Source organism: Calidris pugnax, unplaced genomic scaffold (assembly GCF_001431845.1).
Source record: "Calidris pugnax isolate Ruff unplaced genomic scaffold, ASM143184v1 scaffold276, whole genome shotgun sequence".
Taxonomy (NCBI): Eukaryota; Metazoa; Chordata; class Aves; order Charadriiformes; family Scolopacidae; genus Calidris; species Calidris pugnax.
Genome location: NW_015091112.1, coordinates 1,604,482 through 1,631,557, shown reverse-complemented (window position 1 = coordinate 1,631,557; position 27,076 = coordinate 1,604,482). Strand labels below are relative to the sequence as shown.

The following is a 27,076-nucleotide window of genomic DNA, read 5'->3' as shown; positions in this document are numbered from 1 at the left end:
CCGGGCAAAGAGCTGGACTCGTCAAGATGGAGAATTGTTTTCTTACATACCCTGTATTTTTCTTACAGACTTACATGGTTATATGACTGATAGGAATAACCTGGATCAGATCTGAGATTATGTCGATCTCTAATACCTCTCCACAACTCTTAATATCTGGAGAGAAGAGTTGTGGTTATGCCTTGGTCCCAGAGATGAAATCCTGCCATTTCGGTTTTAGGATTGGGTCAATAAAGAGGGCAAGTTTGGGTGTTCGTGGATATTATCCCTTTAAAATGTATTTTTGTGCTTTAGAAAAATTACTTTTTTGCATTTCCTTTGTGCAGATGACTCTGGTTGATAAACAAGGTGCTTCACAGGATGGAGAGCTCAGAGCTCACACTGCAAATTCCCCACGGGTCTGTGCTAACACCGATGAAAGAGGGGGAAAATCTATGACATTAAAATGACAGATTCCATTATATTTGCACCTTCAGTGGCTGTCTGGTCAGGAAAAAGGAAGTGTGAATGTGCTGAGCAATGTGACTTTGACTTTTAAAAACTGCTTTTATCAAGGTTACACAAGCAGCCCAAACTTTTAATTGGGCGCTGCTCCCTTACCACAGGGATGCTCTCCCTGCCCTTGGCTCATCTCTGGCTTTGCACAGCTCTAAGAAGGTGCTCTCAGCGTGATGGAGGGTCAGACCAGCCATTTCCAAAGGTGCTTCACTCACAACCCACCAGGAAAAAGATGTTTCCAAGATGGCTGTGAGTGTTGTATAGAGCACACATGCGTAAAGAAGCTGAGAACTGATAAAAAACTATAAACACAGACCATCTGAAAGTATAGCAGAAGTTTCCCGTGGTGGCAAAAGCAGCAAGCGGAAGGGTAAGAAAAGCCATTATTGGGTTCATGCTACAGACACAGGAAATATTGAATGAGGGTTCAAAGTCAGATTTTAATCTCAAATTCAACGCTGTCAAAGGATACACAAACTATACAAATTATGGTTTCTCATAATGAAGTTGCTTTCAATTCTTTTCTTGAACCTTTTCAAAGGGGATGAAGGAGCCTTCTGCTCCCCCAGAAACAGGTTTTTTGTGGTTAATAAAACAGCAAACCTCTAAACTATTCAGTTTGTTAACCAAAAGTTAGGAGTTTTGTAAGCAAAATGTTTGATTTTTTGATTCCATCCATTTTCCATGTTTTCATTCTCCCACATGGTTTCCATTTTTAAAATCCTTCAAGTCAAGAGGAAAATTCTTGCCTTCACCTCAGCCTCTCCAAGAAGCTGTCTGTATCTTCGATGAAAAAAAAAAAATAGGACAAAGAAATTAATTTATATTTTTCCTCATCTTTCTTTTAGACAAGTGCAGGCAAAAAACAATCGCACTACTCTGTAGCCCCAGCCATGCATGCTCTAACAGATATCATATCTTTGCTGCTGGCCACAAACTGGTAAATTTTAATCCTGTAAGAGATATTTCACATCATTTGGTCGTTTATTTTTAATAGCTCTACATATCTAAATCCCTATAAAGATGTTAACAAAGAAATGAATTTATTCCATGCACAGCCTCTGTTGATATTGCATAGACAGATTTATTTTTTCCTGCACATAGAAAGTTTATGCAATATATTTTGATACGTGCACATGCATACACATACCTTTAAGTCTAGCGATAAAGCCAAAGAAATAACTTTCATCTTCAAATAAATCTACCACTTTCTATCTTTAGAGCATCTTTAAAGTTAATGCACTGAGAATTGTGTTGCTTGAGAAACTAAAATCATAAACTTCACCTGAAAGATGCTACAGAGAAATACAACCTGAAACAGCATTAAGAGTTTCATATTTGGGGTTACTCTTTGCGGGGGGGTGCAGAACTTAAGGCAGTGCTCAGGGAGTCTGTTGACAGCAAATTTGCTCATTGAGCTGCCCTGACACGTTGGTCTAGAATTGAATGTCCACCATGCAGACAGACCAGCCCTACCCAGGACACTTCATGGGCAAAAGCTTCCTCAAAACTGGTGTAACTGGTATCTTTCAGTCACCTTTCAACAGAGAAGTAACACAAGTAGAACAATGCAAAATTATTACACTAACAATAATCCTGCAAGGCTTTAGGTTCACTGAATAGCCCAGGGGAAGGCCAGAAGAAAGCTGAAAATCAGGTAGAACTTGCCTCAAATGCTATTTTCCAAATTTGGCATTTTGTTGCACAGATGCTTTCTTCATCCCTAACTTGTACAGAGCCTGGGCTGAATGAATGCCAAGATGATCTTGACATATAAAAGCAAGGCAGCTGAAGTTTCAGACACCTTTACATCAGGGCAAGGAAAATTTTCAACAACTTCCCCAGTTGCTCCTTCAAACTTTCAGTTTTTATTTACTTATTAGGACAATTGCTCTGTTGTACAAGAGAACACAACAAAGCCCATTACATTTGTTTTCTATTTTTCTTGTTTGCATGGTTTGTCTTTACTGAACCAATAAAATAACTTTGGTCTGAAAACAGCAATAGAGCACTGCAGAAATCATGGGTTTACCCTGAAGAAATAATCCAAGAATTTGTTTAACACTATTTGCTTTTATTTATGCTGTCATAAGATCTATCTCTGAGCCACATGATTTGTTTTTATTTCCTGGAAACAATGATTTAGTTATGTCAAATCATATCAGGCTAACTAGAGTTCAAGCCCAGAGTTCAACAGTTTAAAAGAATGTAATTTTTCACAGAGTTTCTTTCATAAAAACACATGACCCCAGATATAACGTCTGTAGGATACCCATTTCCCCTTGTATCAGCAATATTTGCCATTAAGGGCAACAATTATTGTTTAATAGGGGCATATTTGCAAATATTTCTCTTACCTGTTACCAACACCTTTCAGAGGAAACTCTTGCATAATGAAAAATATTCAAGAGGAAGCCTTCAGAGTCACAAGTGTTATTATTATTATTATTATTATTTATTATTATTATTATTCACTTACAGTGTGGCATCACGTAGGATCTTGATCTATGGTCCATGACTCCAGCATGCAGAGCTCTGTGCAATCAGAGCACAAAAGAATAGGTTGTGTTCTCATTCTCAATATTCATATTTGGTACTCAGGTCAGGTTTGTGTTACCTCATTTTATCAAGGGAGAAGTTAACCAAGGCCAAAGAATACAGCTACCGGTGGGGAGCTCTAGGGTTATAGCTTTTATGAAAACCAAGTTATCAACAACTTTCCCTACTATAAATAGCATTCATGGATTTTTTTAACAGAGTTAAAAAGTACAATCATATGTAAAAAACATTTAGGTAGATCCACATTTGAAAATATTAATGCCTCGCTACAGAAATGATTAATTAATTAAAGCATTGAGATTCTGAATGGGTATAGTATGAGAGGTTGATTGTCCCCGTCCTGATTACACTCGGCCTGATGTCACAGCCTGGCCACACAACCAGTAAAACTTTTTTCCTTTTCTGAACACCTCTATCCTGACACAGCAGGACTGGATCTGCAAACCATTATCAGACCTTCCCCATGGAAAACTTTTGGGTTTTTTCCCCTCCAAAGAGTGGACACAGAGTTTTCATCAGCTCTACCTGTGACCATTTCTGCTTCAGCGTTGGTGCCCGTGTCCAACACGTCCAGTGCTAAATTAATGCACCCGGACTCCTTGCACATCTCCTCCACGGAGGAAGCCAGCCTTAGAGCTATTCTTGGACACAATTATCCACACTGACATCAGAAAAGGAGGATTCACTTCTTGAGGTTTCCCAAGAAAATTTACACACTGGGAGAAATTAGGACCGAGTGACAGCCATTCAGGTAGTCTCTGGAGAGAGGTAACCTTTCCATCATCAGAACAATTATATTTTAGGCACATTTCAGCTGAATGTCATGCTCGTTTGACTTAGACAGCTTTCCTTCACATTTTTTTCATTTCTCTGCAAACTAGTATCCATAGAAAAGCTGGAAGCAATGACAGTGTTTCTCACTCTGCCTATGTCCTTTCTGCCCTCTGGCTCCAAGTTCCATTTCCATAAAGCATGTTTATTTTTAAGAACCTTGCAGTAGCTCAAGTGATCAGGAACACAAGCCAGCTATTATACAGCTCTATAATTCAAGCAGTTTAGGTTTGTGACCAGCAAAAAAGGAAGCATTCCTTTAGGAGGAAGGAGTCATGCACTCATCAGGAGCACCCCTTTTACCCACTTACTCCTTGCAAACTCTCCATAGTAAAGCATCCCTTCTGCTGCTGCTCCAGATTGCCCAGAGAGCAACTTTTGGACACCTCCTCATCTTCTGCATCACCCTTTGCTTTCAGTTTCTGGCATCTGCATAACCACACACTGAACCTCCAGATGTCCCAAGTGCCCTGGGACAGAGCTCCTCAATGCAAAGGTCTCCATGGTAGTACCAGCTAATGGACTTCCCACCTCTGCCCCACAGCATGCTCCCACTTCTTTGCACCATCAAAACATCTGTGGGCCTCACCATGAAATGGGTCTGGTACAAGTTACAACTGACCAACCTGAGGAGCCACAGGACACATCGTGGGGCTGCACAGCCCAACGGGAAGCTGCACAACAGCACAAACCCTCTTGAAGCAACCTGAAGGCCAAAACTCTGCCTCCAGCTCCAGCCTGGCTATCACAGCAGGTCCCAGATGGGATTTCAAGGGCTGGTTGTTGAAGCACAAAACCTCCCATGACCTAGCCAAAAATAAACTAAAGCTTCGCAGCTTTTTTTCTCTGCCAACATTGCAATTGAGTTGTCTTGTACCTGTTTCAGATGTCAAGCACTAATTTTTATTAATTTCTCAGTAACCAAAAATTTGGTCTCGACTGCTTTTTTCTTGAAGGTTTTCACATGCATTTATTACAGGAAGAAGACCCAAATTCCTATTAGTTTAACCCAGCGTGTAACCTGAAGGATGTATTTGTGTACTAAATTAATTCTTCTGACAGCTATCAAAAATGGAAATCAATATACATTTCAATACTACAACTCCCCTTCTGAAAGAAAAAAGACAGGTCAATCTATCTAGCTTGCCCAAAATAAGGTTGAAAGGTGGTTTGACCACATCTGACAAGAGAAGGCGCTAATTAATGTCAACAGTTTCTTCTGGCCTAAAAAAGAAAAGCTTAAAAAATTAATATCAATGAACCTTTTCCCAAAAGCAGACATTTTCAAGACACTTATTTCTTGGCAGTTCATTTTGGAGCCAGTGGGAATTTTACTACTAATCAGCGCACTTCAAAGACAGCCTTCAAGTCTTGTCTTCAATAGATTTTTTGGCAGATCCTGGCACTCATTATACTCAAGTGGCTTTGCAGATTATTGATAAACAGATCAAAATCCTCTGTTCCACGGCCCTTTTCTCACTATGCCCAGCAGTGCCTACACTTGCAGTACAGGAGATAAGGAGAGGATTTCTGCTGTACGTCTCTAGTTGGCCACATGAATACCTTGGGCTCCACAGCCAGCAGAGATTAAGATAATATTCTGAAATAATGCAGAAGCTAAGCAAGAAATCCAGAGCTCCCAAACCAACCATCTCAGCAATGCATGAGATTTTCAGCTACACCACAACACGAAAAAAAGATTGCATGAGTAAGTGTCATTACCCAGAAACAATGAATCCTTTGCTGTGGAAATAGGAATCTCTCAGAGACACACACAGCAGTGTGATGGATCTGATGTGATTTAAACAGGCGAGTGGTACCCCAAGTCCAGCTCTGCTCCCTTGTACCACCAGAAGTCAGGATTAACTATTGACGTCAATGAAGCATTTCTGGAAATACAAAAAAAAATAAAAACCCTTCAAGAGCAAGGATAGGGGCCAAAAATACTGCTAATGAATAGCAGGGTTTCTTGAAAAGGTTGGCACCAATGCAACTATACTGATGTGATTACCCCACCCTTCTTTTCCTTACAACTGCCATCAAAGAGCCAGCCAAAGCAGGGAGCTCTGCCTGGGGATGGCCACCTATAATAGTAGAAATTCATGTTTGGCTACTGGTAACAATGCTGCAATGAAAAGAAAGGCCTGGGATAGCTATTGTGTGTCAAGGCCAAAAGGGAAATTTCACGGGCTGGAGGACTGCTTTCACACCACTGTACAGATCCTAGTAATTAGTGTTTACCAAAAGCCTGATCAGAGAAAGGAAAACCCACTGCTTCTTAAAATACTTTGTTCCACTACTGACTTGTCCTTCTTAAGGAAGGGTATTTGAAGCTGGGCAAATTCAAGCTAAATATAGCTAAATCTTCCAATAGCCCAGTAATTGTAATAATCTGCCTGTTTTCTGCCCAGAGATGCTGCAACAGGAATAAGTAGTAAATTATAAAACTTGACTTGCAGTCCCCCTCAGGGGTCGGAATGATCTTTCTAATCAATCCATTGTTCAGCACTTAATCTTCAAACAATCCAAACTGATGATTTATTACTGGTCTCAACCTGAAACAGAAGTACCCAAAGGGTACATGTACATCTTTCATGTGGGCTGAAGAGCTATAATTAAACACTGATGTTCAAACAAGCACGAGAGCATTGGGCTTTTCAAGTTTAGCACCGCTGAAGAAATAAAAGTGCAATTCCATTTACTGGCTGCAGTTAAGTAAACAAATTGACCTAAGATGACTTTTTCCAGTTGTGAAAGAGAACAATTTTAGCACGTGGCTGCAGTAATTAGTGACAGATGAACTATTTTTGTAAAATCAGATGAGACATACACCTTTTTCCCTAAGTTTGAACTAGCCTCAAGGTGTCACTAAATTCGGGCTGGGTTTCAGATACAATAAGAACCTGAGAGGCTTGAAGGAACACGGCGTCCTCCCAAATTTAGCCTGAAATGTAGATTGCATATAAACAAACTTTACACCATTAAAAAGATTTCTCTTTTTTCTCAGATAGAAGTCATTTAAGAAAAACACCTCCAACTACAGGATTCAGAGCAGAACCATAGAAAGATTTGATTACATCAAGAGATAATAGAAAAGTTAAAATTATATATAACTCCAAAGACATTTTATATTGATATATTCCCCTTGGGAGAATGAAAACAAAAAAAAAAACCAACCCAATTTTGCTTACAGTGTAGATAGACTATGTTATAAATTGTAAGCTAAGTCATCAGCATCACTGCCTATGGGACACAAAAAGGATATCTGACCTGGGGATCAGGGCAAGGGAATACTGCTGGTTTTATAATTTTGACCCCATTGCATTCACAGACGTGTTGAAAATACATTCCCATAGTGCTATTAGCCTAAACAAAACCAAACAAAAATAAAAAAAACAATGAAGATATCTTTAGGAAAGCCCAGCAGCACACCAGGCAGCCCTATGGCATGAGCCAGAAAGTCACAAGAGGTCCACATCTCAGCCTTCAAAAAATTAGAGATGGACACTAAAAACAAAAGAGAGATAGACACTAGGAAAGGGGAAAGGAGGAAAACCAAGAGAGAAAATAGAGAAGAATTTTGCAGTTGAAAATAAATTATGATGGGGAACACCAGTCCTTGGTAAAGCAGGTAAGAATAAAAATGCTCAAAATAGCAAAGGAATCCACTCTTAGCCACACAAGGAAAATACAAGGCTTGTTGGCCTTTCTGAGAATCAAAAGCTTTGACTGTTGAGAGAAGGTGAAAAAATAACCCCAGATGAAACTGAAGCCAGAGGAGGAGGCAGTGCCCCCAAGGGTCTCTGTCCTGGGAGAGATCCCACCACAGATTTTAGGTATATCTTCATTATGGGGTCAGGAGTGGAAAAGCACTCTATGTCCAAACCTGTGCTTTCCCCCCCGTACCCTGAAATTAGATTTGACTTTGGGAGGGACATAACCTTACAAACCCTGCTTGTCTATGTGAGAAACAGCAGCACGTACCATTAATGTCCAAAGGCAAGCAGACTGACCACAGGGCACCGCGGCATTTCTCAATGAGCCAAACCAACAAGCCAGACCCAGACCCACACAACGCCTTTGTGAAGGACCACAGGTCAAGCACCCGCTGGTTCTTGGAGCCATGGGCAGCAGGCTGGAAGCACGCCTGGAACCAGCAGTGCCAAGCCTCACAGTGCAGGCGAGCGTCTACCACAAGTAAATTTGACAGGGCAACCCAGCAGTCCTGTTAACAGCCTGCCAAGGCTCTGCTGGTTTGGCATCTTCTTCTCTTTTGATTCACCAACCATGAAAGAGATGCCTGTGCTAGACAGAAAAAGAGAGGGGAAATTGCCTGGGTCTCTCTGGAAAGGCAATGTAAATCCTGAGGTATCTGCACCAAGTTAACGTACTCCCCAATAACTTGTGTTGATGTTCAGCTTTACCAAAAAAATTTGAACTTTACCCACCTGGCCAAGGAGGTCTGACATCTCTCTATGCTTGGCCCCACAACCAATGCTGTAAGTCTACAGAAAAAAAAAATAATGCATTGTCCCACAATGAGGCCCCACCTCGAGTGCTGTGTCCAGTTTTGGGCCCCTCATGACAAGAAAGACATTGAGGTGCTGGAGCGTGTCCAGAGAAGGGCAACGGAGCTGGTGAGGGGTCTGGAGTCTTGTGAGGAGCGGCTGAGGGAGCTGGGGGTGTTCATTCTGGACAAAAAGGGGCTGAGGGGAGACCTTATCCCTCTCTGCAACTCCCTGGAAGGCGGGTGTAGCCAGGGGAGGGTCGGTCTCTTCTCCCAAGTCACAGGCAACAGGACAAGTGGAAACAGCTTCAAGTTTCATCAGGGAAGGTTTAGATTGGATAACAGGAAAAATTTCTTCACTAAAAGGGTTGTCAAGCATTGGAACAGGCTGCCCAGGGAAGTGGGGGAATTGCCACCCCTGGAGGCATTTAAAAGCTGTCTAGATGTGGTGCAGAGGGACATGGTTTAGTGGTGGACTTGGCGGTGCTAGGCTGATGATTGGACCTGATGATTTTAAGGGTCTGTTCCAACCCAGACAATTCTAGGCTTCTATGATTAATTGTGACACCATGTGAAGAGCAGCACTTGGGGTTTTCAACTCTGACCACTTTAGCAGGCAGGGTGGAACAGCTCCAGAACAAGCTCCTGCACATCAAGGGTTCTCTGTCTCACCCATTCAACACTGACAATATTAAGCTGTAATGCACCAGTAATGTGGGAAACTGGCAGAATCCCAACCCTAGTTATCTTCATATTTCTCCCCCAGCTGCAATTAGAACTGAGCCACCAGCCCATGGAATTTAGAGAAGTAACAGCTCACAACCAGAAGAGGACAGCTACAACTTTCACTTTTCAAAAACAGTTATTCATGAAATGCCCCTGGTCAGTTTAGTTCTGGGTTATTAAAAATAAAACCTCTGTACTCATCCTGTACCATTAACTGTCTCTCTGTAAGCCCCCAGTTATTTTTAAATACCTAAATGATCACAAAACACAAGGTAAAACTCTGCCAGCTTCTGGAAACAAGCACCATACTTCAAACCCCCTTTGATAAATGGTTTAGATACTTTATTCAACAAACTGCAGATGCACCAGATTCCTTTTGCAGAGCTGTTGCCTGGGCAAGACTCCTGCTGAATTTCCTAGGAATTTGGAGGGGGCTGCATGTATAATCCAGGAAGCCTCCCCCGAGAGTGCCTATAAATCCACACTTGTAGTGGACTGTGGTTTCACATGCACACGTGTGCACGCAGCAGAGAAGGGTAAGGCACTAGGTTGAAGCTGGTTGCCTTAAATTTTCAGGTCTTATAAGAAAATCACAACATTTCATGAATAAAATTTCACTGTTAACAGAAAAACAAAGGAACAAAAAACCACCAGCAGAGTTAAATGCCATCCCAAGTAGAAGAGTGGTGGGAGATTGAGGTCTTTTTAAATACATTGCAGCAAATTCAGGTGCAAACTGCACAATGTGGTCTCCTTCCTTCAGAGGGGACAGAGAGGTACCTGTACAAGGGTTCACGGCTGCTAAGGACACACGCTGAACGCTGACCAACACCTTCACCTGACACTACACATCTACTGACAGTCTTTGAACTATTCTTTAAAATACAGTAGCTGATTCATAAGTCAAGTGTACGATGCCACCACAATGAAACAAAGCCCTCAAGCAGGAGCGGCAATGTAGCTCTGATACTACATGGAAAAGGCCATGGAGGGATTTGGAGAAGATGCTACTGATGCTGAAAAAGGTTTAACAGGGACAACTCCAAGATACATGGAACTTATGAAAGGGTGAAAAGGGAAGGAAAGAAAAACAAACCCTCTAAGTGCTTCAAACAGAGAAAGAAGCTAAAGCACAGAAGATGCTGCTTGACACTAAGAGGCAGACTTTGGGGTAACTGTCTTTTAAAATTTATTTTACAGTGGCACATAAGCTCTATTTTATCTCTATTTGATCAAAGTTCTCCAATGTGCAAACATGCAGTAGGAAAGGAGCAGAGATAGTCTTTTGTAACAAAACTACAGGCTGCAAGGAAAGAGAATAGGAGAAGAAGACACAAGGATGCAACAGTCCTGGGAACAAGAACTGTCTCATGGCCCAGGGCAGAGCTGTGCCATCCAGAGCCCCAGCTTCTCCCCCTGAGACACTGGGCTGTGGGTTTTTCCATAGTACCTGTCAGATACTCCACATCCCTCAGTTCATTTCCCAGGGTATTTTTCTCCCTCTTCAGTAAAGGGGTGTCTATTACATTAAACTGTATAATTTCAATTAAATCGTCTATATTTCAAATATATATGAAGTAACGGGGGGATGAGTCTTTTCAGACTGGAGTAATACCAGCTAATAATAAAGGGCATTTTTCTGCTTATTTTGGTAGGGAAGGATAAGGACCACTTTTTAGAAACAATGACAAAGTTTAAACTTTATTTCCATTTGAAAGCATCCATTTTTCCTGACAACAGACAATAACATTGTAATCAAAGGTTTCATTAGAAAGGGTTTCTCAGACCAAGGACTGATTTCCTAATAAAACCAGATACACCACCTCACATGGACGAACCGTTTCCTTCATTAGCACATTGCATGGGACATGGGAGATCTCCATCCACTTGAATCAACTCTGAAGCATATTCAGAGTTTCCCCACACCTAAAGAGGGAAACTAATTATTTGCAGAGTGCTCTCTCTCTTTAATCTCTGTCATCGTCTTCTTTCCCCACACCTAAAGAGGGAAACTAATTAATTTGCAGAGTGCTCTCTCTCTCTTTAATGTCTGTCATCGTCTTGCAGGACTGGACAAAGAATGAAAATTCTCTCCTGGTAGACCAAAAAAAGGCTGTGCACAATTCCTCTGACACACAAGTAGACTGGACAAAGAATGAAAATTCTCTCCTGGCGTGACACACAAGTTCTGAGATGGAGAGAACAAATATTGAGATGGAGAAAACAGCTGTAATGCAGAAATAGTTATATTGTCTGTCAGAATTGGAAGACAAATGGAAATGAGTAATATAGAGCCATCTGACAGAATCACTTTTGATCAAAGACAGCCAAAATCAGCTAGATAATACTCAACTTTTGTACATGACATGAAAAATAAAAAAAAATTTAGACCAGTTCCACATGCTGTATAGCTCCTTATTGCACTGACATGAAAAATAAAAGGAAGAACTGAAGCACTGAAATGGCAAACAAGGACAAACTCTCCTCGCAGCAGCTTTCACAAAGGTAAGAAACAACCTTTATGAATCAGCGTGTTTCCTCCAAGGGTTGCAGCAACACTGATGATTTTCTGCTCCTGACAGCAGGTTCAGGACCTTTTCTTTTCTGGTTTTCACGATGCTTCCCGTGGTTGTGCTCCAGGACAGTGCTGTCCACGCTCCGAGCTGCTCAGCCACTTCGGCTCATCTCAAACCAGGATTTTTGTGCTTCCTCTCACTGGCCAGATCCACTGAAGACAACCATCCACTGCTAGGACTAGGGGAAAAGAAATCAGCAGGTCAGATCAGATATATCATCCAGGTAGATGGAGGTTCCATTTCAAACAGGAGGTGCCTCAGAATCCTGCGAGAAACATCACAAGATGGTTTTCTTAAGATCTTATCAGAAGAAGGTCTTTTATGAGTCTGGAGAGACCAGAACACTTGAAGCAAGAGTCTGCATAACCCTTCTAGATGTTTTACATATTCACCACTGACATCCGAGATACACAGTCTCATTCTGAAGCTCCCTGAAACAAGATTTTGTTTAATTTTTTTAACACTCATTTCAGGTGTGACAAACTTTTCCAGCTCTTACGAGTCAAACTCCATATTCACACCCAAGTTTACAAAAGGGGATGACTAACATTCTCCCCCTCTCTGTGATGCAATGGGAAACACCTACATGTGGTCTCTTCCACCCAGGTGAGTGACAACATAGATCCAGGTTCTTCGGCTACAGCTACGGTTTCTACATCAAGTTGTGCCCAGTGAGATCACTTAATACTTTTAGCAAATGTTTCTGAGTTATGGGATTAGTGAAATTTCCAACTTTTGTTTCCAGAATACTATGTTTGTGGTGACTTGAGAGAATTTTAGCTTTCAAACTTTCAGTCTTGACCTAAAGCCTGGTAAGATGTGAAACGTCTTCATTGTTATTTACTTCCATCCTAGCTTTCAAACTTTCAGTCTTGACCTAAAGGCTGGTAAGATGTGAAACGTCTTCCCTGTTATTTACTTCCATCCCTAGAAGTGTTCAAGGCCAGGCTGGATGGGGCTTTGAGCAACCTGGTCTGGTGGGAGGTGCCTCTGACCATGGCAATGAGCAACCTGGTCTGGTGGGAGGTGTCTCAGCCCATGGCACGGATTGGAAGAGATGATCTCTAAGGTCCCTTCCAACTCTAAACATTCTACGATTCTGGTCCCTTCCAACTCTAAACATTCTGCAATTCCATTTGGATCCTGGATCTGTAAAAGCAGCAATTGTAATCTCAGTTTATTAAATGTGGAGCTGCCTCAAACACTTCATTTCTCTTTTTCTTCTGTTAGGTAGGAAACAATTTTAGCAGCAGTTTGGAGACTAGCCTTTTTGTTTGTTATTTTTTCTCTTTTTCTTCTGTTAGGTAGGAAACAGTTAATTTTAGCAGCAGTTTGGGGATTGGTCTTTTTGTTTGTTATTGGGGTTTGCTTTGTTTTGTTACTTATTGGTTGGTATTATGGGTTTCTTTGTTTTGTTTTGTTTCTGTTTGGGGGATTTTCGTGTGCTTTGTTTTGTTACTTATTGGTTGGTATTCTGAGTTTTTTTGTTTTGTTTTGTTTCTGTTGTTTGGGGTTTTTTTTGTTGTTGTTTGGTTTGATTTTTAAAGAGAGGGCCTTCTGCACTGTACTTAAACTTGGCACATAACAGCAGTGCTGGATGCAACTGAAGACTCAACTGGAGAGGAAAGGAGTAGAGGAGTCAGAAGTTGCACAAACATGCAGCCACTCTTGCACCAGATGACCCAAAGCACACCAGCCAATGCTGATAGCAGAAGGGAGGTATAAATTTCCTTAATCCCCCTATGTTTTCCTCATAAAACAAGTACATCTGGACACAGTGTCAGTGAAAGACACTCTGCAGCTTTCCATACTAGAATCAGGACTGATTAACAGACTGGAGAAAAGCAAGGAAATAAGTTTATTTTTCCAAAATCCAGGCTGAACTGACATAGTTTTTTTTGATGGATAGCAGGAGCACTGCAGACAATTCTTGTGAGACAGCTAAAGGGGATTTTCTTCTATAAATACAGCATGAAATCATTAAAGCCTTGGTACCAAGAGAAATCTAACAAAGAGCAGACAGAAGTTTTGCAGCTGAGGTAGGAAACACTAACTCAGTGATGTTGGAACATCAATTTTGCCAATGTTTTCCTAGGAAGCTGCTGAAACACAGTTGTTTCCTCAAGGTTTAAACATTTCCTTTTAATGAATTGCCCTGACATTAAAAAAATAAAAATAATAAAAAAAAAACAACCTCAGGCTCTTATAAGTACACAACATCAATTAGCACCAAATGTCCTGTCTGAGCTCTGAGTGGTTTCCATCCTGAGGTGACGTTCAGCTAGAAGCAGAACATCCTCTGACATCCTAAAGCAGCCCTGCTCTCAAACAGATCCATGTTTTTGTGATGGCAGCAAACAGGTCATTACATTGGGATTTTTGGACTCCTAATTCTGTTCCTTCCTTAGCCAGTAACCTTAAAGCAGATCTATTTTACAGGTGGAAAAAATTCATCAGCATTCTCTATCTAAAGGGCTTTCATGTCCACAGGTGAAGATATTAAAGTACCATTTTCAATTTTGCAACATCAGCAGTAGGTTATGTCATAAAAATCTAGGGATTGCCACTTAAGGTATTTAGAAACTTAGTATCCCCTACATGCTTTCAAGATACCTGTATGTCCTTCAGCAAGCACTTGCCTTAGAAAAATGCTAATCTAGGTGAGATTTAGTAGATGGTTCCAGTCTTTCCATGTACAATAAGAAGGTGTGTGAGTTGGTAAATAAAGCCATTAAGGGAAAAGAAAAAAAAAATACTTACCTTTGCTAGACTACACTTTCGCTTTGATGAAAGGCAGCTCATCCTTAAGGCTTCTCTAGTCTGTAGATTTAAAAAAGAATATTAAAGATTAAATGGAACAGTTTATTAGAGTGTGGAAAATGTTCATATAAACTAGAGTAAGTGCTGAAGTGACCCAAGTACCTTTCTGTCCAGAAGTGTTCCAAATAACAGGATGAAGAACCCCTAAAAAATTGCAAAACCAGTTAACAAAACCAGAATAACCACATGATGTTTCTTAAATGCTTCTAGATGTTATTTCCTTAAGGATAGAGCTCATCACCTATGACTCAGATAACAGCAACGCGCAAAACGAGTTTATCCACCCAGGTCACGCAGGTTCCCCGGGAATGTCAAGAATGGATCTATAACCCATGCTAATTCTCATTATGAACTGGACTGATGGGTTTCATTCCAGGACTTTCTCAGCCCACTCGATAGCAACATTAGGCAAGAAGAGCCAAGGCAGACTGGCAATACAACAATATGTCAAGTAATATTGGTTGTTTATACTGAGGAGTTAAATAAAGTGAGAATTTTCTGCACATTTGTTAAGTGATATGGATGAGACATATTTGCAGTTACTGGACGTTAAGCAGGGTATTTTACATTTAGCATAAATTTGTCATCTTAATTCTTCATCACACTTTGGACCAACTGGTTTGGTCCATCACCCACCTGCATTTACTATGTCAGTGCAGGACACCTGATGCATGTAACATATAGAATAGTTGAGCTGAGGGGAAAGCTTAGAGTCTGTTTTTCATGCACAATGCATGCTGCCAGCCCCTCTCTATCCTCCTGCCTTTTTCCAGGCTCAAAACCTGGGTGCACACTCTTACCAGTCTCAAGGAGTTTACCTGGAAGGCATTCAGTAGCGCAAACGTAATGTGGAATGCCAGGGAGCGACTATCGACAATCGTTGCTAATCCAAACCCCCAGGTGAGACCCAAAAGAGGTGTCAGAAGCGCCACGTTTTTGCTAATTCGGATCATGTTGGTCAGATCTTGTGACTTGCAGCCTTCTCCAACGGAGGATCTCCCAGTCTTCACCACAACCACCAGCACCACGAACACATTCACAACAATGATGCTCAGAGCGGGTACAACAAAGGCCAAAAGGGCTTTTGTCTCATACCAATTGAGCCAGCAGGCTCCGCTCCTTAAATACCCATTTTTTGGTTCAGTAATAGCAACAGTGAGGACAGATATGACCAAGGGACATCCATATCCAATAGAGAATGCTGTAGCTATGAATGCAGATCTCGTTATCTTAAAAAAGACAAATAACAACCCATAGAGAATCAAGAGGCCCAGGGCAAACATCCAAAAAAACAAGGCAAGATAGAAAAAGTGAAGGAAAAATGTGGCTGCGACACACAGCTGGTAGTTTAGGGTTTTTTGGTGCACAATAGCTGCTAAGATGAACAAAACATCTGCAACGAGAAGCGACGTGGCGATGTTGACCAAACAAAAATGGCGCATGTAGGTTATTTCAGTTTTTGTGACGTGGTGCCAGACGACAGCTTCGATGATGAGGCAGAGGACCAAGCTGAAGATGGACAGGCCTAACCCCACACGTGTAATGTAATCCAGCGCTGCGTTTCGCAGCATGGTGGGGGACATCAAAATGGAGAAGGATTTGAACGTCCGGCGGTGGTGCCTGCAGACGCAAACAACGCTGCTGATGTTGTCCGATTTCATCGTGCACGCCCTGTTATCCCACCTCCTCTCCATAGAGTGCCACCCAACACACTCAGCCTTGACGTTCTCCAGTTTGTTCACCTTTTCGAAGGTGAGCAAAATGTGCCGGAGCTCTTCCGGCAGGGACACCGATAACACCATTCCATTCACAAAACCAGGGTCCAACCGGCTGGTTTCTATGATGGCTCCAAGTGTTGGAAGTGCAACACTGACAGCTTTGGAAGCCTTTGGTAACTTCAAAAGCTCTTCTTCTGGAATGACCACGTGCCCAGTGATATTGCCTGTGTTGTTGAACTCCATAGAAAAATCAAAGCTCTTCCCTGAAGTATTTTTATGTATGCTGTAGCCTTTCGTAGAGATGAAGTGCTCCTGTATGCTTTCCGACCCGTTCCTTAGAAGAAGTTTCCCAGCAAATGAATTCACCGAGTCCAGTAATATCAAACTGGCATTTCTATCCTTTACAAAAGCCCAGTTGGAAATGATGGAGTTGTTCAGAATATGGTTTGCTATCTTGCTGTAGCTCTGAAACAAACAAGATAAAAAAATCAGTTCTTTTTTATGTTAAGAGAAACCAAAAATTATTCCACTGCCAGAGCATCCAGAAAGGCTCATTTAATTTGAGAGTGATTTCTATATAGGCAATATTCTTTGACAATGAACAGGACGTCCCCATGATCCATCACAGTCAAACCCAAACATCTCATTGGCATGGTCACTACCAGAATTGTCCCGTTCTCTTCGTGTCATAGCTCAAAAGGTGCTTGGAGAAGCAAGTACGAAGCAAAAAATCAGGATAGATAAGTTCTATTCCAGATGCTGACCCATAATTCAGGTCTGCTTACATCACCCTCCCTACATTTCTTTCCCCGCCTCTCTAGTTTCTTAGTTCAGCAGGGAAAGATTTCAGTTTCCATTGTGCAACCCATGGCAAACACAGCTGCGGGTCACCATCTCCATGGCTGCCTTCCCTACAGTGTCACACTTTAAAAATGAATTCTTCCTTTTATTGCTTTCCCACGTCAATAACAGCAGTTCCTGAAACCTTTGGCTTTTATTATTTTATTTTAGTTATTGATTATTATTAATTTTATTTAAACTTTTTTTTGTTTAACTCCACAGAGCATTTCCACCACACAAGAATAGGTCAAACAGTTTCTCTGACAACAAAACATGGCCCTGCCTGGAAACCCTTCCCAGCTGATCTCCATGTTATTTGCAGCCACCACCACTTCATTGGATCATGGCTATAAGGGCAAAACACTGTATGGATGGCTCTAGCAATCACCTAGCACTCTAGCAATCACACAAACACCTCTTGAAGCCCATAAAAGTAAATACCTGCATTTTTCCTCTATTGACGTTCTTTGATAACAGCAGGGCAATCTTCTTTAGCAATTCCACGATATCAGCAATGTTTCCTGGAATGGCTGGAGAAGACAGGATTTCTGGGATGATGCATGAAAAATCAGCTCGGCAGTTACTGTTCCCATGGTCATCAGCACCAAAATATTTCCCTCCATGCCCAGGCTTCCCGTGCACTGGTTTTCCTTCTCCTACAAAAGGAAGGTGTTCTCCAGCAGCACTAACATGTCCCCCGGAGCTTGGAAGCAGTTCACTTTCAGAAATCCTCTGAAGGGGGGAAAATAGATTTGAAAGAATTAATGAACAGAGTGAAAATGAAGCTACAACTACAACCTGGCAAGAGGTACAGCACTCTGTGGGGTGTGCAATGAGTGTGCCAGATGGCCTGAAACCAAAGCTCACCTGAGAAGAATGTCTTGCTTGCCCCAACAAAGGAAGGGGCAAGAACTAAACACAGTGTCTTAGTATGCAGTGACTTGAAAAAGTTATTCATTTAGTATTTGGGGAGAATTTACCATGAATCATCTAGTTTATTACAGATAATTGTGTTGTTCTTCTGTCACGCTCGTTGTCTTGGTTTAGATCCCCATGAAGAATATAGGCCAAGTGAACAAGGCAATCTCATTTCTGAATTACGTTTCCACACAGCAATATCCCAAATTCATTTCCCATCCCTCCATTTAAGATGAAGTCAAAGCCTGTTACCAAAGTAATCTGTGATTTAGGATCACATTTTCTTCCCTTTACTCAAGGTTTAGAAGCTCTGGAAGAAGGGGGTGCCTTGTGAGCGTATGGCAAAGTAGATGGACACCAGCTACCTCACCTGAAAGAGGGACTGAACATCCAGGCTTGCGCAGGCATCTGTGAACATTTGCCACTTTCTGTCTTTGCAGACAAAGCTCGTCTCCCCATGGAAGGAGGAAGAACAAGGCTGAACACAAATAGCCCCGTTGTCTTTGCACGGAATGAGATTTACACACCCATCTGGAAAGTAAGTCAAGGAGATGATAGTGTTATAAGGTGTGAGACAGCACGCGCTGGTCCACGAGGTGGGTATCGGGGGTAAAGTACTGACAAACGATAACACCTCCCAAAGAATTAAAGACATGTAGCTATTCACTCTACCTTGCTGATCACTGGTCTTTGATTCCTTACTGAGAACCTGAAAAATAAGGAAAAGCGGAATGTATAATGAATGTTAAAATAAATAAGTATATGGTGACCCCTTGGCACAAATTGAAGAGGTGATTTCAAGGGCAAAAACGTCTTTTTGAGGTCCACAAGTCTTTTTGAGGTCCAGAATGCAGAGCTCATGGCCCTTGGTTTGTACAGACCAACTGAGAGCTCTCAACTAACAGTTTGTCTCTATACATCAAGCTTCCAGTTGTACCCTTTTGCTGAAGTGACCTACTGAGCTAGGGGCCAGCATCCCACATGTCCCCAGCAGTTATTACTCAGTCAAAAAGTGTGTTAGACTTAAGATCTCCAGGGTGTTCAATTTGATGAGATTATAAACTGAAAGATGGTAGGTTTAGGTTCGATGTAAGAAAGAAATGTTTTACTGTGAGGGTGGTGAGACATTGGCACAGTTTGCCCAGAGAGGTTGTGGCTGCCCCATCCCTGGGGGTGTTCAAGACCAGGCTGGATGAAGCTTCGAGCAACCTGGTCTGGTGGAACTTACCCTGAGAGGGTTGCGTGGCGCGGCGGGGAAGATGTGCAGAGCCCAAAGGAGCAGGCAGTGGGCTACCCTCACATCCATCACCTCGCATTTACTGCTTTCCTCCTGGAAGAAGGAAATGTTGAAGAAGTTTAGACACCTCTGTTTTCCCTTTTGAACAAAGTCCTGTTTCTAGCAAGAGAGCAGCTAATGCCATCCCGAAGACTGTCCTTACCAGGCTTGCAAGGTGATTTTCAGACATTTAATCGCTTATTAACTTTTTTGTGAACCTTTTCTTAAAAAAGAATAAAAATAAATAATTTCAAAAGGGAACCACAAGCTGAACAGCTTTAATAAGTTCTCCACCTTGCAGTTCACAGTAAATCATTAATGCAGTTAATTTCCAGTGTTGGACAGATTTATTTAAGGCAGCCTTGCCTCCACTGGGTTCAGAGCTGCTGCTCTCCTCGAGCGGTTCCTGATGAGACCTGCCACGGGAGACAGGACACTCGGGTCCTTAGGGCTCTGATATCCAAATCTGAGAAACAGGGACCAGACTGAAGTCAAATGTTATTTGCTTCACCCCTCCATGAAGTTTCCTGTGATCCCTGGTAAAAGTTTAATATCCTGGGATGCAACTTGTTGCAGGCATATTTACTGGAGGAAAATAATAATAATAATAAAGGAAACGAAGGAAAAACAATGTGTTACATCAAATCTGATTATTAGATGCCACGCACGTCCAAGGCAAAATCAACAGCTGCTGTGGATTCAAGAGAATCAAGGTATGTCCTAAATAAATACAATCCATGGAATCAGTGAACTAAAAAACTAAAGCAGGAAACAAATGCAAGGTGACAAAGGGGGCCAATTTTGAAGGCACACACAGGAGAAGGCTCACCAAATCATCCTGCTTTGGTAGAAGACCCTCTCATTTCCCCCTGATAGAGACTGATCAGGACAGAGGATGCCGAAACAGAAGGGGTCCTGCACTGATGGAGCAGAGGTGTGTTTTTCTATCTATCTAAGAAAGTCCAAGCTCTCATCCTCTGCTGGCATCGAAGGGCCGAGCACACAGCTGGCTGCCCCCTTCATCTGTGACATTTGTTCTTCTAATTATATGTTTAGACCCACAGGTTTATTACTTAATTATGAAGAGATCATAAAAGGGAGAGCTCGATTTACGCACTGAATTTCTAAGTTTGCTCTAAAGGAGAACTCTGGGCCACCCTCTTGAACTCATCTGGTATTAGTAAAAGCACTTTCTGGGTTTAAAGCCAGTAATCATTAGCTCTTCTAAAGAAACAAAATGGATAAGGAAAAGTGAACCATAAGACTCGGATCCATGCTGCTGAAGAACGGGAGGTGCCTGGGAAACACCTACAGGTTCGAGGGGAAGGACTGTGTTGGAATTTTCCGATTTCTGCAGTCATTAATTGTTTATTGTGTGCTCACAGCCCTAATTCCATTTCACAGCTGGGAATCCTTGAGCTCACCACGTGTAAATCCATGTTCAGTTTGTATTTAATCACCGGTGTAACTCCACCCGGGGCTGTTACCTTGACATGAGGCAGGAATCTGGGGCAGCTCCAGGTATCTAAGGCTCATGGAGATACCAGCCCACGTTACCAGTGAAACGCTGTTCTCGTTCAGCCCCTTTGCTTGACTCATCTTGGAAACCACCCAGTCTCACCACAGCAAGAACGGGCCAAGGTAACCACAATGCAGCAAGAGAAACTTAGAGCTAAACAAGCGATGGAGCAGCAAGTCACTGCCACCTTAGGGAAAAAAACCCCATGGATATAGTGACAGAAGCCCACATGAATGTTTGAATGGCCATACAGCTGGCTTAAAACTCAATAAACCACCTTCATGTGATCAACTCGCCACTGCTACCTAGCAAGTGAAAAAAGCTGCAGCAGGAGACTTTAGAGTCTTCAACATGGTCATCTAAGAATAAAAATTAAAGCTCTTAGTTATACAACTAATGCCATCCTGTATTTTTAAAGGGATCACACTTGGAAAACATGAATTTAAGTAAAGCACGTTCTGAGAGTGATCTTTACAGTGACTTCAGCTAGAAGAAAACATCTGATTTTCTTAAAAAGTGACAACAGCGTGATTAGAGACCAATTACAAAATCACGAGCTAAAAGATCATAGGATAATTAAGATAGCTTCATTATTTCCACAAATGTCAGGGTAAAATAAAACTGAGTAAGCAAGCACGAAGTAAATACAGCCTAAGCAGCTAAGTGCATTTTAAATTGCAAGTGAACCCATTTCACAGACCCCTGATAATTTTCAGGCAGTCCTGGCAAGCTGTTGTTTTGGGGTGGTACTTACTGTTTGCAGAAGTCTGGGTTCTCCCGTGAGCACAATCACCAAAAATACAGCAAAATAAGGCAGGGGGAGATCCTCCAGATATCACAGGCGAGCACCCAACCATTCATCTGCTGCCATCGTGCCCAGCCGTGCTCCTACAGTCTCGCCCAGTGCTGCTTGGCTGCTCTGATTCATTCGGAGCCTTCCCATGAAGAAATAGCTTTGGCACCAGCCTCCTCCTCCTCTTCTTGCCCGACTGGATCGACGCCGAGGAACCTGCGGATGACAATAGAGGTATCGCACGGCAAAACAAGTTACAAACACACCCACAAAACTGCCAGATTGCCACCTTTGCCAGGAGTCCACGCAGGTGAGTCACACCTGCCTGGCTTCCAGCCTTCCTCACGGTAGAGGAGGTGTCTTCTGCTCTTCTGTACTTAGCAGGTCTTCTAGAGACCAAACCAGAAAAATTTGTAAGCAAAACCTGGTCAAGTGAATGCATCACCCTTCAGAGATCAAAGATGACACTACTCACATCACTGAGCTCAATGAGGAAGAAATAATCTTTTCTATACGGGCTGCTCCCACCACAAGGGGTGAGAGGATCCTGCCCAACCCTGTGCCGTGTTCACCGTTGGCTCTTAACGTTGGCTCACCTCCAAAAGCAGGATTTCCAATACCAGTTAATTTACTGCAGGTAGTTTATCAGAACAGAAGAGCAATTCCTAACACTTTCTACTCACGGGGCCCCTTGGGTCACTAATTTATTTTATTTTATTTTCCTCCAGTCCTGCAACCTGTTTGTCATGAGCTTAGAGGGTTTCCTGAAGTAACGTCATTTTTGTCTGCTACCACAGCTTCAGTCAGTCCCAGCCACAAGGCAGGTCTCCAGTTTTAGCCTAAAGGTAGGTATTATTTACTCTTCTGTTTCCATACAGCCAGTCTGGCATCTCACATCGATACCGAGGAGGAATTAAGCCGAGCACAGTTGGACACAGCCAACAACCTACCTGGGAAGGTTGAAGGACTTGCTCTTTCACTGAATTTTTAGAGTTGGAAGGGACCATAGAGATCATCTAGTCCAACTCCCCTGCTAAAGCAGGACCACCCAGAGCTTGTCAGAGCATGTTACTCAGGACTGCATCCAGGCAGGTCTTGAAAATCTCCAAAGAAGGGGACTCCACAACCTCCCTGGGCAGCCTGTTCCAGGGGTCCATCACCCTCACCGTGAAAAAGTTCCTCCTCATATTCAAGTGGAACCCTTTATGCTCTTGATACAGAACTGGCTAGAAACAAATTAAAAGGTGGCACCATTGCAACTTTGAAAATGAGCCAAAAAACCAGATCACATCAAGGTATGGACACCTCTTATCAAAAGGCTTCTTCCCCCCATCACCTGGAGTTGTGCTCCTACACACTCCCTGAAACCGTGCTATGATGGCAAGGCTGAACTGCCCTTGATTCTCAAACCCCTCCTCAACCTGAGCAGCAAACCCTCTGAAGGACACAAAGCGTTCAAGCCTCAGACACAGGCACCTCCCAGAAGGAAGAGGTGTCAATCTCTGCTCCCGGGGGCTGAGAATGACATTCAAAGCACAAATAAGGTTTCCATGAATTCAAGGAGGGTGCTCCGAGCCCTGAGCCCAGCAGTGGTCTCAGGCCTTACCTGGGGTGGAGGCCCTTCGCGTTCCTCGAGCTGGGAGGTACGTGCCTGGGCTGCTCTTGCAAAATCCAATTAGCCAAGATAACAAGCAGCTGGTTTGAGGCTGCTCTGAGAAAGCAAGCAGCCAGCAATCAGGAACATCTCTGAGAGCTTTAACAGCAGCCAAAAAGCAAGGCAGCTGTGAAAACCTGTTTTTAACCATTTCCTCTAGATTACTTCTGCTTACTTACAACTTTTAAAAATACCTTGCATTCATTAAAGTGCAGCAGATACTTTGCCACACAACTCAAAGTCAAACCTTGCAAAACATTACAGCTTTTCATCAGAAGCTTCACTCCCCTGAAGCAGCATTAATGAAAAAATATTATCTTCATGGTGTTTAAATATATTTTTAAAAAAAGTAGATGTCATTTTTTATATTTTGAAAACTGTATGTCATATGCAAACAAAAGCTTTTTAGGCAATGTTATGAAGATTGAATAAAAGCCTTGCAGTTTAAAAATGCCCTTCTGTTGGGCTCTTCATTTTCTTTTTTTACTCATCCATATCCCTTTTAAACACGCCATACCCTCACTCTTCAGTTCTTCATATATATTTAAGAAGTCACTCAAACACGCATTTATCCATGTTACTGAGTGGCAACAGTGACCTTAAAAAAAGGCTCTGAAGATGCACAGTAACTTCAGTTCAATATGGACCAATCAGAAAATAAAAAGAGGGAATAAAGAGAGACTGAAAAGTTAATATTCTCAGTTACACTTGCAAAGAAAACCCAGTAAGTTTTCCAGCTGTTTGGATCCTAAGCCATCCTGACAGTCAGGAACCAGAGCATCCCACTGAGTAAAGTAAAATCTGAAAGCTTCAAAAGGGGGAATATATAAAAATGATAAGCATTAAGCCATCCTGACAGTCAGGAACCAGAGCATCCCACTGAGTGAAGTGAAATCTGAAAGCTTCAAAGGGGGAATATATAAAAATAATAATAATAAACAAACTTTACTCCCACCCACTGAACTCCTCCTGCAAAGAATTTAATGGCATACAAAACATTCATGAACAGAACCAAGCAGAGATTTCAAGAGGTTTTTAAATTTCTTTTATTTGCTGAGTTTGGAAAGCATGCATCATTTTACAGCACCGGTCACCAAGTCAGTGGAGCATACTGCTTTGGGAACTCGGACTATGGAATGTCTTCAAACCCACTACCCTCTCCCCCTCTGCTCCAGGACGTAACACTCACTGAAGACGGGACAGACACATATATGGGCAGCTTCCTTATGGCTAAAAACACTCATAGCAGCGGCTTTTAAAGGAGGTTTTTATTAAATCGAGTCATTGCACTTGGGTCGTTTATTGCTACAGCGAACAAAGGCCATTAAATAACGAACACTTTTAATTTGTGGGTTTAACTGATTGTCTTGTTTACGGGCAGGTGCAATTTCTGCAGAGCAATCACTTCTGAGATTTGTTTCATGCTCCGATCACAGTGAAGGGCTTGTAAAACTAACTCAGCTATTCCATTCGGCTCAATTCCTGCTTTTCATCACCTGACTTAGAGGTTACGAATCCCAATTTTGAGTTTAGTGTCTGACGAGAAGCATTACTGCTGCTCATTATTCCTCAATGCAAAGGTCTGGCTCAAGTCTTCATTTGTGATGCAAAGGCAATTAAGAGTTCCAAGCATTAATATCGAATCAGCTTATTAGCAACATGACTGGCAAATATTCCCTAATACTTGCACAGTAGATTAAATAAATTTTACGAACAATTTAAATCAGCAACTGATACACATTCTCCAATTGACTTTTTGGATGTATTTCATGATGCATCAACTGTGGAGGAAGTATACTCTCAAGAAGTAACACTTCCATGTCACTTGCTCAAGTGACATACTACAAAATTATTGTATTTATGACTATGTCCATGAATAGAAACTTAATTACTTGTCTCATTGGTGAAGTTTACAAACTATGTGGCATGTTTTTGTGATGTAAATTCTAGTAGACCAAAAAGAGATAAGGTGGTCACTAACAGAAGTAATGCATTTGACTGGCTGTCTAAAGCTGCATGGGTTTTAATTCTTTAATCAAGTGAACACAGCAATAAATACATTGTCTTCCATCACTTTGCATATTATTTGTATATTATTCTCTGTTGAGCTCAGGGGTTAAAGATAATGGCAATCCACAAGATTTCAACTGTTTTCCATAAAATGTGAGAGACACCCATCTTGGAAACCAGCACAATGCTGTCAAAGCAACCGTTCCAACCGCCCATTAAAATACAAAGATGTCATTAAATTTAGAGGTACACAATATACTGATAAAGTTTATGGCATATATAAATATTGAGACCATTTGAGAGTATCAAAGCTCCAAAGGGATTTATTCGGAGACATATTATAAACAAAACCTGACTATTGTAGAAACAGATCAAGATGCATATTTAACCACCAGAAAGACGGATGACTTCGGTTTAGATGCACAGAAGCACGGGCGTTGAGACTTAAGGTTGACTTTTTCATGCTGTAAGGTTTTAGGCACAACAGGTTGAGTTAAGACTGGATTCCGGTCTCGTTTCCGTATTTCTTGCGTTTTGTGGTTTTCAAGGTTAATTTTGTCATAATTCAGTCATGATTCAGTCCTAAATCCCTTTTGAATCCAAATAGTGCAAGTGACAAAGTGTTCCGCTCAATCACCCAGATGAGATCATTCCTTCTTACCACGATGCATAGGAGTTTCACCTGCTGCATTGCATCAACAAATTCCTATCTCATTACATAAGTTACAAACAGCACATTATTAACACCCTCGCTGCAGACGGGCAGGACAGCATAACGCTGGGTAAAACTGCCCAAATGATACAAATATATCATATATTCCCTTTTGCACGTCGGGGAAAAAGTAGTGACTAGGATTACGGTACAGTTATTCCACCCCTCCCAATAGACTATTTTACAGATTAGTTGTAAAGATAGATCACCCCTTTTATTGTATAGATCTCTTTAAAAATTAAGCTACAGGTATTCAATAAAAATCTATTAAGAATTCCCTCTCCTTTCTATACAGATTCAGTAGTATTTTCAAGCAAACCAAAAAAATAAGGTCTGCAATTCCAGCACAGTAAGAAATAAGGCCTCTTTTATATTGGCAAAAAAATTACACCGTTATTCTTCTCTGTTTTCTTATCTCTCTGAATAAAAGACTATATTCCTTTTTTTACTATATTTTTTTTTCATTAAGACTGTAGAACACCAGCATCCATTATTATGAAATAAGAGTCAGTTCTCCTTGTGTTCAGCTTTTAAGTCCTGATGAGTTAAAAACATTGAGTCCATAGCTGTCTCATGTAGACATCACCGCTTTCTTCAGTTTTTCTATTTCAAGCTGGAAAAATGGACATTTTGGAAAGAAAAAGAGTCATTATTAAAGTAAGAAAAATCTAAAGTCTTCAGAGCTTTCACTAAAATAATAACCTTTGTATTAAAAAAAAAAATAAAACAGTAACACAGAAGCACTTGACAGCTCAGTATTTACAGCTGATTTTACACTGCTAAACAAACAAGAATTTAAAATAATTAAGAATTTGCCTATAGTTCTGGTACATCTTATTGGATAAATTCACTCTGAGTAGAGCAAAGCTGGGTTGTGGAATCACTTCACACATCCCCAGCTCCTAAAGCAGCCTTCATGCAAAATACCATGCCATGGATTAATTTGCATTTCTTCAAGTGGATTTAGAGGATACAGGGAATTTACCTCCTCTTCCTCCCCAGTGCACATTTAAGGCAGTTTCATTGATGGCTTTAGAGACATGTTAAAGAGAGGACACACCAGAAGGTCTTCTCAAGTTTCTGAAGTAGTTCTGTAGTCAATAAGAAGTACTATTTCAC

At 41.6% G+C, this 27,076-nt stretch overlaps 2 protein-coding genes across 2 annotated transcripts in view; both read right to left on the bottom strand.

Moving 5' to 3' along the window:
* Window positions 1-11,878: 11,878 nt before the first annotated feature.
* LOC106897515 (adhesion G protein-coupled receptor F4-like) lies at window positions 11,879-19,326 on the bottom strand. Its single transcript, XM_014958193.1, has 8 exons — window positions 19,222-19,326; window positions 18,666-18,702; window positions 18,364-18,524; window positions 17,517-17,807; window positions 15,336-16,700; window positions 14,620-14,661; window positions 14,458-14,517; window positions 11,879-11,962 (listed from the first exon to the last, which is right to left on the bottom strand). Exons 1-8 carry the CDS (start codon window positions 19,297-19,299, stop codon window positions 11,939-11,941), a joined length of 2,058 nt encoding a protein of 685 aa, XP_014813679.1. The 5' UTR covers window positions 19,300-19,326; the 3' UTR covers window positions 11,879-11,938.
* Window positions 19,327-24,257: 4,931 nt separating this feature from the next.
* Window positions 24,258-27,076, bottom strand: part of CD2AP (CD2-associated protein) — a 77,561-nt gene continuing 74,742 nt past the window's right edge. The window contains exon 18 of the mRNA XM_014958222.1: window positions 24,258-26,570. Coding sequence (XP_014813708.1) covers window positions 26,529-26,570 — 42 coding nt within the window. The 3' untranslated portion in view covers window positions 24,258-26,528. The remainder of the gene's footprint in view (window positions 26,571-27,076) is intronic.

Bases quoted from the DNA above. Each gene is read 5' to 3' on its own strand.
- LOC106897515 (XM_014958193.1), bottom strand. From the start codon at position 19,299: ATGGATGTGAGGGTAGCCCACTGCCTGCTCCTTTGGGCTCTGCACATC. The intron at 18,525-18,665 runs GTAGAGTGAATA...CTTACTTTCCAG, and splicing joins AAAGACCAGTGATCAGCAAG to ATGGGTGTGTAAATCTCATT. The intron at 17,808-18,363 runs GTGAGGTAGCTG...TCCCCCCTTCAG, and splicing joins ATGTTCAGTCCCTCTTTCAG to AGGATTTCTGAAAGTGAACT.